This window comes from Vidua chalybeata, chromosome 3, assembly GCF_026979565.1.
Source record: "Vidua chalybeata isolate OUT-0048 chromosome 3, bVidCha1 merged haplotype, whole genome shotgun sequence".
Classification (NCBI taxonomy): Eukaryota; Metazoa; Chordata; class Aves; order Passeriformes; family Viduidae; genus Vidua; species Vidua chalybeata.
Genome location: NC_071532.1, coordinates 59634722 through 59646964, shown reverse-complemented (window position 1 = coordinate 59646964; position 12243 = coordinate 59634722). Strand labels below are relative to the sequence as shown.

The following is a 12243-nucleotide window of genomic DNA, read 5'->3' as shown; positions in this document are numbered from 1 at the left end:
GATGTATTTTGCATTTATTCATTTTTATGCATAACCATTATTACACTGAGTTGTAGAGATTTCAATATAAACTTTTAGAAAGACACTGGCCTAGAATTTTCTCAGCTCTTCAGCAACTGCACTCCCTCCATGTGATTCACAGTCCATTTGTCTGAACAGAAGCCATAATACCAACAGAACATAGTTGGGATTATATTTACTCTAGCATGAACTATGATCTGAGGCATGTCCAAGCTAGTGGAATCATAAACTCATATTTTCTGCAAACATGTGCTGCTATAAAGATTTGCAATCAGTGCCATAACATTCAGCATTTATTCTGAAGTACTTACCTATTCACAGTACTTAAAATTGCTGTCTGATTCCAGGAAAAAAAATACTGTGCCGTGCCTATTACAATGAAGCATTTTAAAGGCATCTCAAGTCTTTTCAGTAATTCTAGTAAATAATTTTCATGATGCCTCCTGACCCAGATGCAAGTAAAATACAGTCAAATGTTGGTACAAAACCTTGCTCAGGAGCTTTGTTCTATAAATGTTATCCATAGCTACTGCTGTGGTTACTTCTCTAACCCCTCCTACTACTTTCTTGTGTATTGTTATATATTTTGGACTGTAACACCAGTTACAGTCGGAAAGTGCTTGGTTGTCAGAAAATGATCTGTAATTGTATTGCATTTTTGTGTCTTTCTAGATAAAAGTAAGTCGAATGAAGCAAGAAGGAAACCTCATAGTAGATGGTGTCTCTAACGGGACTGTGAGCCCCAAGAAGGCCGATATACTGGATGTTGTAGGAATGCTGTATGTGGGAGGATTGCCCATTAACTACACAACCAGGAGAATTGGTCCGGTAAGCAAATTTGTTTAAGTTATCTTACATGCTTTAAGTATGTCCTGATTTGTACAAATGTCTTCCCAGTTTTGTTCTGTCTTGCTTATCCCTCTGACTGCTCAAGGATATGGATAAAATGGACCTTAGAGGAGGTGAACACATTCTGTCAGTGGAAAGATCTGACTCAGAATCCAGTTAATGCAAAAAAAAAAAAAAATGAAATAGCAGAGTTATTTACTCTTTTGGAAAAGCAGAAAGTTCCATACACTTGTATCCACTTGGATCACTGCACGGCTAGAGTACAGGTTCCTGAGTACCACTTGCCCTTTCTCCTAGCTGTAATTAATCTAGCAGCAAATGCTAATAAACAGTGAAAGGATCTCCTACAAGGAGCAGCAGAAGCCAGAATTACCCTGGACAAAGTACCCAGTATACTGTTGCTTATTGTAATAATCAGTTTTGTGTTGCTGTTACTAAAAGAGGAGAGAGTGTGTTTTGAGGGAAGGTTGTGCAAATTCTATTGTCCTCCTTCTGTTTCCAGATTAAATGTGCATATATAAATGTATCACTCTTTTGGTTCAAATCCCCGGCTTCCATGCTAACATGGAAGATAACAGAGAGCCCAGAGAAATAAATATCATTGTGTCCTAAATTTTGTAGAGTTAACTAGGAACACTGTATTCTGTCACCCAGACCATTTACTGTATCTGTCTGCACAACTCCATGCCAGTCATCTTACTGATGCCCTTCCAACCTCCCAAGCTACACCAGGATCAGAATGGGAGAAAAACCTCTTCCATGCTTTCTTTTGCTCTCTGTGACGATGGTTCTTTCAAAGCAGAAGCCAGAACCTGAATGAATTTTATTATTGTAAAGAACAAATTCAGCCTCTAGTGCAGCACAATTCAGACACACAAAAAATGGAATGTCAGTAGGACCTATGTCTGGGTTCATCCTGAATAGATACAGAGAACCCATGAAGAGCAGGCAAAGCACAAATCTGGTAAGAAAACAAAACAGACTCCCAAAGAAGCTGCACATTAGTAAATATCATTATACCAAGATGTTTATGGAATGGAAAATACAATTTTCTAATGTCCAATACCATTATGGACAGCCAATAGTTCCCTTCTTTAAGTGGACAAAATAAATACAGAATAGGAATTCCTAGAGTTAAGTCCATGTATTAACTCATTCATAGGGAACAAAGCGGGTGAGTAACCGCTCTACATCTGAGAGTTGTATTTCATAAAAGAAACTGACCTGTAAGATCATGTTTCTTAGTAAATAATTGATTGCACAGAAAGCCCAAATTGAGGCAATTCTAAATCATTAGGATTTACCAAACCAAATCTGATGCACTGAAAACCAAAAGTAGTACTTTACCCACAACATATAATTCCTAGTAGTATCAATTTATGCTCTTTGAAATGTATCTGCAATTTACACATACTAATCTAAGGAGAAAGATAACACTGTGTCCTTACCTATTTGTCAGAGGTAATGGAGGGAACCCATACAGATAAATGGCTCAGTCTGGCAAGAACAGTCATGTCAGGTCCTGACAGTCTTACGTGCTTTGGGATTTAAATGAAGCTGTGACTTCAAATGTCATGTAAAAACCAACGCTTGCCTTCCAGTTATGCTCAGTAAAATACACTGTGATGTATGAGACAGTGTTGGGTTGTAGCTTCATTGAGGTTGAGGCTCTGAAGCAAAAAACCAAGTTGAAAGGATGTGCATCTCAGTCAGGGCTTTCTTCTGTACACATATTAGTCTTTTTACGCGGTAATCTATTACATAACCATGGTGGGTTGGCTTCCTTTTCAGTGTAGAAGACTGATACCCACTTGTTGAGCTTCAGCAGATGACACATTTTGAGCACTCAAAACTCTGCTTTCAGCAAAAGAGGTCCTATTACTGTTCCCATGCTAAAGTATAACCAGATTTGCTTTTCCATAGAGAAGAGAAAATTGTAAAGTTAGAGAATGTTATTGAATCATCTACAAATCTTGCATTTCTGTGATTTAATCTTGCAGTAAAGGTTTGTTTTGTTTTGTTTTCTTGCATTTCTCTTTTTTGATAACAAGATTTGTTGATCTGGAGATGACGTACTTAGAAATTACAAAAAGGACTACTTATGAAAAATTTTACAGAAAGCATTGTTCATCTCAGAACTGAATTTATTCACTGGTATTGCTCAAATTCTCATTAAAATATTGCACAGGTGTATTTAGCTGTAATAAGCTATATTATTTCATAGTACATACAACTTTGATTTACAAAAAAATAAATTCTTGGAAATTCTTTCCAATTACGGGTCAGAATATTGTTAGACGGGGCAGTGGGCAGAGTCAAGACTTCTCTCTGCAGGTGTGCCTTTGTCCTTTTTGTATTTGTATGTATTTCTAGGCTGAATTTTATATGCTGATGTTTATTTTCCTCCTTTCTACTGCAGTGCTTATGAATATATCTTCTTTTTCTTCCTCCAAGTACATGATGTATCATTTTCCTCTGTCTCACTGGTATCAAGGATAGATTTTCCTAACTCTTTAAGTCAAAGATCAAAAGCTCTGTCTGAATCTGAGGACCAAAATGCAGCTTCATGCTGACCTTGGAGAGAAAAAGGAGGGCAAGTTCTGGAGGAGATGCCAGTGGCTTTCAGAAGTCCCACTGGGATGCCCTGCTCACACCCAGAACAACCCCTGCCCCAGGCAGATTTGTGGGTACTCAAACCACCGTTCTTAGTGTGCCCAGACCCCCAGCTGGGGGTCACGGTGTGCCCAGCACAGGAGCCAAACTGGAGGTGCAGTTTGCTACTCTGCACAGGAGCATCCATGGACATGAGCACATTCCCTGCCTCCACCTGCCTCTCTGGCCAACTGAGTGGCCCTCATCAATGGAGTCATCAGACTGTGCAGTCTTCACATAGGGACTTTGTTCATTTTAGCAGTGATGTTACCTGCATTACCTCTGGCTTACCATGCAACATTAGCCCCACAGTAAAGTGATTAAAGGAAGGGAAAAAAGAAAACCCACCTAGTAAAATTACCAGCAGCCCAGAGAACTATAGCCACTATCTTCATTTACTTGCAAACCTCATAACCTAGTCAATTAAAAAGGCAAAGTATAGGCCATTAAATTCCTGCATTGCTGATGTAATTTGCTATGTTTCATTATGTGGTGTATTATTTTATGTCCTTTCCAGTAAGCCAAAGAAATGTGACTGATCACGTCCCTGAAAAGTAATGTAATTCATCCTCAGTATGATTAAGAGTAGATTCCACTTACAATCAGATATTAAGAATTAGCCACGTAAAATTCAAGTTTTATTCAGCTCCATAAATCCAGCAGAGAAGCAGAGAAAATGCACTCATTGATTGCATATTTTAGGCTTGCTTCTCATAGTTTTACATTTTGTTTGAAATATTGACTGCAGGTCCTTCATAGCATTGATGGCTGCATCAGGAATTTTAAAATGACAGAATCACCTGTTGACCTGAATAATCCAACTTCCAGCTTCAACGTTGGAAAATGCTTTGTCACTGCACAGAAGGGAACGTACTTCGATGGAACAGGCTTTGCCAAAACAGGTAAGGAACAGCAATTCTGGTGATAGTCAAAGAACAGAGAAAGAGGAGATTCTGCTTTCAAAAACTCCCAGTGTTATCTAACTCCTGTTGGCTGGAGGTAGAGTGAGACCAGTACTTGAAACTCTTGCTGATCATTTTTAGTTATCCCACCTGAGGAGAAACTGTGTGACTTCCTAGCTAGGTCTTGCAGTAAGCATAATTGCCATAAAAGTTATTTACATGGTTTCACATGAAAGGGAGTGCATTAACAATGCCAAGTTAGTTACTTTGCCCTACACTGAGCACAATTTTTGTGATGATTATTAGGAATAATATATTAGATGCTTATAGTCATTTTATTGTGCTTCTCCTTTTCTCTCCAAGTTGGTGCATACAGAGTGGGAACAGATCTGCTTGTGGAATTTGAATTCCGTACAACACGAATGAATGGTGTTCTCCTAGGAGTCAGCAGCCAGAAAATGGATGGGCTTGGCATTGAATTAGTAGGTGGAAAAGTGAGTAGCAAAGCCATTTTGTTTCTTCATAAACTGCTTTTAGACAGCATAGGTAGTTTAAATGCAAGGTCACTATCCCAATCCCAAGATGTCTCAAACAATATCAGGGCTCTAGAAGGAGAGCCATACTTGGACCTTTCCATACATCTGGAGGATCTTACACTTCTAAAAGATAGTTTAAAAGATTCTGTAATACTTGAGTCTCCTAAAACTTCAATCAGGTTTTAAATTAGTGACCATATAAGTTTTGAGGAAAGGCTTTGTCATTAATAATACTAGTTTCTCTTGGATATTTTTTGATTCACAGTGTGGAAAACCAGTCATTATTCTATCACTATAAAGATTTTAGAAGAGTGTAAAACACCCTAAAACTAAGACCAAAAAAAATGGGAAAATGACAGCTTAGACAGCAATTTTGCATACTTCCACTTGTGTTAACTCAGTGATAGAACGTAGATCCCAGAGGGACAGCAATCCACATGGTCTTTTGTGCATACAGTCAAACCATGTTGCCTTCAAAACAAACAAACAAAATCAACTGAACTGTTTTGAAAGCTTGCTGATGTCCATGCTGTGCTTTTCAGGTGATGTTTCACGTTGACAATGGTGCAGGCCGATTCTCTGCTGTCTATGAGCCGGATGCACCAGGCAGTTTGTGTGATGGGCAGTGGCACAAGGTTCTTGCAAACAAGATCAAACACCACTTGGAGCTGACTGTGGATGGCAGACAGGTGGAGACTGACAGCCCAAACAAGGCCTCAACCTCAGCAGACACAAATGACCCTCTCTTTGTCGGAGGCTATCCTGGTGAGCACACAAATTATGCTTTACTTAGGCTCCAATAATGCTGCCTTGGTAATGACTTAACTGTAAGTAGGACTAGTATGCTAAAGATGATTGATAAGACAGGTTGAGTTTGTATCAGTTGGCGTGGATGCTCATTTGTGCATTCAGCTGCATTTCAGAACAAGAAGTTCTGCAACAAGAGACTGTCGCAGATACCCCTGCCCCATTTCAAATGTAGGCACTGTCACAAGGGATCAGGCAGATTTTCTGCCTTCTGCTGTTCACACACATACAGCCTCTCAAAACTTTTGTTTAGCAATAGCGTAAGTTACATTGCAATAGTAACAGCATTTGGCATATTTAAATTTAACTTAGAAACAGCAAATTTTAACCAAAGAATGTATATATGCCCTTGAGGGGGCAGGGCAGTGTATGTGTAAATCAGCCTGTAAAACCTGAGGAACTGAGGAGTAAGAACAACAGCTTGCACAGAGAGTTAAGACACCATCTCTTTCTAATTAATTCCTTTGCTTGTGGTCTGCTGGGTTTTAAAGGAAAAAAAAACCCATACTATACATTTGCTAATCAGTATTCTGGAAGCCCTCAAGAGAACTTGTTTTATGCAGAGGCAATTGAACAGTATCAAGGATTGAGCTGAGGTCTGTAGCTGGCTTCATCTTCTACTAAGCTGATAATGAATGCTAGTATTCATCTCTTCATAGACAGTCAATAAATTTTTTAACAGAAGTTTACTTTCTGAAATTACAGTTAATATGTTTGCAAAGTACCAATTTTGTTGCATTTGTAATAAATATTCCCTCTAGCTTGCAAACCAAAACAAAAAGGCAAAGTGTGTTGCAGTATGTGTCTTCTCTAGTGTGTATTGAGGTCAGTGGCAAGATACCTCTGAGTTAGTTAATTCCTAAATTATTTTCTGGAAGCTGTTTTTTTCACCCATTCTAATGTGTGATACAGTGCATCTAAAAAGACTTCTCTCTCAAGCTTTGGAACATTTAAAAAATTGTCCTTGGTACTGACATATGAGAGTTGAACTTTAGTCACAATGACTATCAATAAAGACCAACAACTTTGTGCCAGAAGGAAAACAGCTTTGTGGCAGCCTTTTTATAACAAAACAAGATTCTAGCATAGGAGCCAGCACTGAAGAAACCCTGCAGATGGAGTTACTATCTCGTTCTGGACTGCATGTCAAGAGGAGAAACACATATCACAGTAACACTGCAATCTGTACAAAACAAACCTACACTTACCTCATGTTGAAGGGATATTCATGAGTTCAGCCACATGGCAAGTTATGAAATTATTTAATAAACCTACTGCATGTGTAAACGCTTCCCTCTTCCTTTGCTGCCTAGTCTAGCTCATCCAGGATTTGTTTTAACTTTCCCAGTACCTAGACACTGCATCACAAATTTGAATCACAATACCAAGCGATTTTGTAAAATTAGTATTTGTATTTTCCAGTCCTCTTGAAGCTGCATAAATAGATCAAAACACTTGTAAACCAGCTAGAATTAGCTGATGGAGAATTTCCTGTGTAGGGAAAATTTTCATCACCATAGTGTGGACAAGAATAGAGATTCCTGTGTACCCATAAAAGCTAGAATTCAGCTGCTGCTATCACTCTTCCCCATCCAAGGAGAGACAAATGGATTCAGCCATCTTATCCTCTGTGAAACAGAATAATGCTGTGGCCAGACAGTCTCTATAAGTGTAAAGTTACTTTTGCAATTTACTTGGAAGAATACTGAGAAACAAATTGAGCCACGAATTTCAAGCAGTTGAGAGAAATATTTCCAGTTTCCCAATCAAACCACCCTCACTTCCATCCCCTCCTTCATTAGTGGAAGATATATACTCCAACTCCTGGCTTTACTATCAGCAAGGGAAAATAAAGCATACTTGAAAACTATCAAAACCAGTCTGTAAATGACATCTGAAATCCATCCTGAGGAAGTGGCTTCTTTGTGACATTAGGACTGAGAATTCCATCCATTTTGGCAAATTTTCCCCCCTCTATTATTCTGTGCATAAACAGCTTGAGAAGTTGAATATCTGCAGAGCATCATGTGTATATTGTAAACCATTTGTAGGTAGCAAGCTGCATACATGGGTTACAATGGCAGTTTATATGTGTTCAGATTCTGCCACTTTCATAGTAGGATAGAAAAAAAAAAGACGTCTGGATGGTTATCTAACATAAGCATTCATTACATATGCTCATAATGTTTGTAATTTTTTAATAATGAATATATACAGCAAATAAAACATTCATATATTGGTGGGGCATCTGTTCTCATGCAGGATTCTCAAAGAACAAAATTAAGTATCAACACAAACTAACATAATTCCTTTCTAATTTTTTTCCTTCCTTCAGATGGTGTGACCCAGTTTGGGCTGACAACTAATATCCGTTTTAAAGGATGTATTCGATTTCTAAAGCTCACCAAGGGTACTGCAAAACCTCAAGAGATTAACTTTAGCAAAGCTTTGGAACTGAAGGGTGTCCAGCCACTGTCGTGCCCTGCAGACTGATGGTCACTCAGCCAGTATTGGTCTGTTTATATAAGCACCTCAGATTTAAAAAAAAAAAAATCTATATCTTCATTGCATTAATAATAAAATGTCATTGTGCAAATATTTGAGTAGTGTTTGTGGTATATTCCAATGGCTCTTTCAATGTACCTCCCAGGAGTGCATGAACTAATCCCTTCCCCCCCATCACCTTCATTAAGGGAGTAACACAGTAATTTTTATCCATCTTTTTCCTTATAGCTTGAAATGGAAATGTTTCATCTTTCTTGTAATGAGTGAGACCATATATTATGCAGATTGTTTCTTTTCTATGGAATGCAGGATGGGAAAACACTGCAAGCTAGAAGAGAATCATAAGGATCATTGAGTCCAACTCTCTGAAATGTTCCCTAAATGATTTTTTGGTGGGGTAGATCTCTAAACTTATATTCCTTTACAAGTCTAAATACAATGCACTTGTGGGCATGCACAACCTTATCCTTCATTAGCATATTAACTTGCTTCAAAAAATTATGCTTTGGTCACACCCAAGAGCTTTTACAAAACTTTTCTGATCATAATATTTCCCATGAAATTTCACTGAGAAATTATATGTGCTCTATATCGCTGCTGTCATGGAACCAAGTGCAGGAAGGAAAATGTTGGTACTTAGTTAATTTATTTGGGATTATTGATTAAAGTATCTAAACTAAAATCCCTGCTATAACACTTCAACAGCATTGAATTTTAACAGAGGTTACATTGTTTGGTGTTGGGACATTGAGTCTCCAATGGAGAGAGTAGAATTTGATTCTATTATTCTATTTCTTACTTTGAAATACAGTTTTAAATGATCCTTAATAAAGTTTGGCATTGCTGCTCTCTCCCACATGATGCTGAAGTTGCACACAGCAAAAATCTCAAACCAGTTTTCTAAAGGAAGATGAAATCTTGAGACTTGGAGCAGAACAGAGGTGAAGCAAGAACATTCCAGAGATTATTAGTGCAACACCTACTACTGATCTCTGCTGTTACCTATTAATGAAATTCTTACTATAAAAGCAGCTTCCAAAGTTCAACCCTGCTGCTTCTGCCTGATGTTGTCAGTTTCTAAGGAATACTGAATATAGAAGTTACCCCAAATCTTCCTTAAATAAAACTTATAGTGCTATGTGGATAGCAGTTTAACTATTGATAGAAAGAGAAAAGTTGCTTCCTAGATTCTCACTAAAATGCCAAATCCTAGTTTTTTTCCTCATGCTTTGTATGTTTTAGAGGGCTGTGAAATGTTCACTGAAGTGTGGGTTATGTTTTCTGTGGATTGTTTCAAGTTGTTAAACTGTAGTTTTGCAAAGGTTGTGATTGGACCTTCAGAGCAGCTGCTGTAGGAACATAGAAAACCTACCTGTGCAAAATAAAAAAGTGCAACATAAAAACCCCTGGCCGTAAGGTAGCACAACCATGCAATTAAATGAAAAAGGTTTTTAAAATTATTTTGTTCTGTCCACAAAGAGCCTTGAATACACAGTTTCAGAAATTCTGACATTACTAAAAGAAAGGCAGCTGCAAAATTTGTGCTTGCCAGCGAGCACTCCTGCAGGAGTGCTTTGTATTGTACAAAAGGGCTTTTTGGCATACAATGTTTCTTTAAACTGTCATGGGAGGGAAAAAAAAAAAAAAAACCTTTACACTGGGAAAATGCATTAAAGAGATGGTAATAAATATGTATACTGTCACTCTATCAGGGAGTCTACATCAATCAGATACACCTGAAGAAAAACATCTAACTTCTGTGAAGTCTTGAAGTAATTGCCTTCAGCAAGTATTCTAGTTTTAGTTGCAGCTGGCCTTTAATGTTAAGAAACAGTTAATGGCTGCTCAGTGTTCAAAGTGCTAAGAATTAGTAAAGCATGCATTTGTCTCTGAAAAAGCCTAATTATTGGACATGTACTGTCTTCAACTGCTACATGGTTGTGCTTTTAACAAGCACACTGTAAAATATTCATGTGTTTCTGTGTTATTCTTTATGCCTCATGTGTTTACCTATTCTCATGCCTATAAAGTTTCAGGGTAGTTTGAGCAGCTCAAGAAAAGCAGGCCATAACACTTCAAACACAGTTTAGTATTTCCAAAAGTCTTAAAAAATACAAACAAAGGAAGCCCCAAGACAATGTTATTGTTATGAATGTCTCACAACACACAACAGCCAATTGTTGGCCCACTACACTACCCAGGCACATTTCCTAGCCTCTAGAGTCAATTCAACATGTTCAATTCCTTTTTAACCCACACATGCTTGCAAAGGTTTTGGAGTTTATTTTGGGTTTTTTTGAGGGCAGACTTGAAGACACAAGGGAAATTTGCACAACTGAGCCTAGAGCTCTGTGAGTTAAACCATGCCCAGCCTCAGAGGCAGGAAATTGCCACTGCCCTGCTCAGTGCTGCATCAGCAATGGTCTTTCACAAAAATATGTCTTTGCCTTCAAAACAATTACTGGAGTTTCTATATAAAATAAGTGGAATGGGAAAAAAGAAAAAGAGAAGCCTTTATGTTCATAGCTCTGTTGAATTATTTCTCTCTTCGGGACCTTCCAGGAATGTGTGGGACACAGTAAAAACAATGAAACAATGCACGTTATTACATTTCTTGAACTTTCAAGTCGAAAAAAATCAACCATCTGCTGTCTTCTGCTTAAGGAAATACACTCAGTAGGCTGAAACAACAGCTACTTCAGCAAATAAGGTAAAAGGAAACAGAAAAACCTGACTAATTTGTTTTCATAGATCAGTGAGTGGATGCACCGAGTACTGTCAGTAAAGTTTCTGCCTTTGAAGATTCAGCAGAGCATCTGGGAATGATCCCAGCTCCCTGTTACTCCCTTTTGCCATACAAGAGATTAATAGATTGTCAGATTCCAGATAAAGACTAAAATTGCCTGAAACCAGCAGGCTGTGAGTTTTAGAGCCATATGCAGCTGCTGGAGATTATGCCACTGCTGACTGTGCTGGGAGCAATGCAATACCTTTCCAATTCAAAACTGCAAACTTTTAATACATATTTACAAACCACAAGTATTTAAAACCCTATTTTGGTGGATATTTTGTATACAGATGTTTTTACTGCCATCTTCCCCCTCACACTTAAAATACTCTGCTGCTAAACTTCAAAACAAAAAACCACACATCCAGGTGTTTTTAAATTGTTTTAAAATTGATCTTGTTGAGTCTTGTCACTTTTAGACATTTATGACAGACAGTTACTCTGAATTAGACAAATCCCTCATCATTTAGGCCAACTGCTATGTTGAAAAAGGTTGTGTTTTCAATTTTAAATACAAGCAGTTCTGAAACTCTTTGCAAAGAATAATTTTCTTCTGCATTTTATTAAATCATACTTTCAGCTCTTTATAGAAGTTTGTAAAGAGAATACGTTTCTGGCTTAGTATTTTTCTTTAGCATGCACAGGAAAAACGTAAAATGCTAAAAAACCCAAACCATTTCTCCCATCTCTCTTTTATCATAGAAACCACCAGGAATGTCAGTTCTAGGCCTTCCCTTGTTCAAATTCTGGGCAGTCTGAGATACCTACTGAAGGGTTTCTCAGTGCATGCAAGTAAAATTTTTCATTGACTTGTTTCTGACCAACAAGAAAAGTGTACTCAATACCTTTCATAAGAACACATTTACTGAAAGACCATCAAAAGTTCCCAATCCCCATATACACACTAGCTTTTAAACTTTTAAGAAGACCTTGCAGTTTTCAGTTAAGATTTTAGGAAAGTAAATAAAACTCTTCTGAAAATATCCTCAATGGCTTTTTAACCTTTTCTTTCTTTTTATCATCTGCAGTTCCTAATGACAAAAGTCTACCAGTTCTTCAGTTATCCATCAAGTCTCAGAGTACACACATGGGCTGAATGTCTGCTGCAAATATATAGAAAGGATTATCACTTTCACCATTTCATGCTTCATACCAAGACATAAAACCATACAGACCTTTCTTG

At 37.8% G+C, this 12243-nt stretch overlaps 1 protein-coding gene across 1 annotated transcript in view; it reads left to right on the top strand.

The window, feature by feature from the left end:
- The window catches only part of LAMA2 (laminin subunit alpha 2), a 336606-nt gene extending 328241 nt beyond the window's left edge, over positions 1–8365 (top strand). The window contains exons 60-64 of the mRNA XM_053937517.1: positions 694–849; positions 4271–4424; positions 4788–4918; positions 5503–5725; positions 8103–8365. Coding sequence (XP_053793492.1) covers positions 694–849; positions 4271–4424; positions 4788–4918; positions 5503–5725; positions 8103–8260 — 822 coding nt within the window. The 3' untranslated portion in view covers positions 8261–8365. The remainder of the gene's footprint in view (positions 1–693; positions 850–4270; positions 4425–4787; positions 4919–5502; positions 5726–8102) is intronic.
- Positions 8366–12243: the final 3878 nt, after the last annotated feature.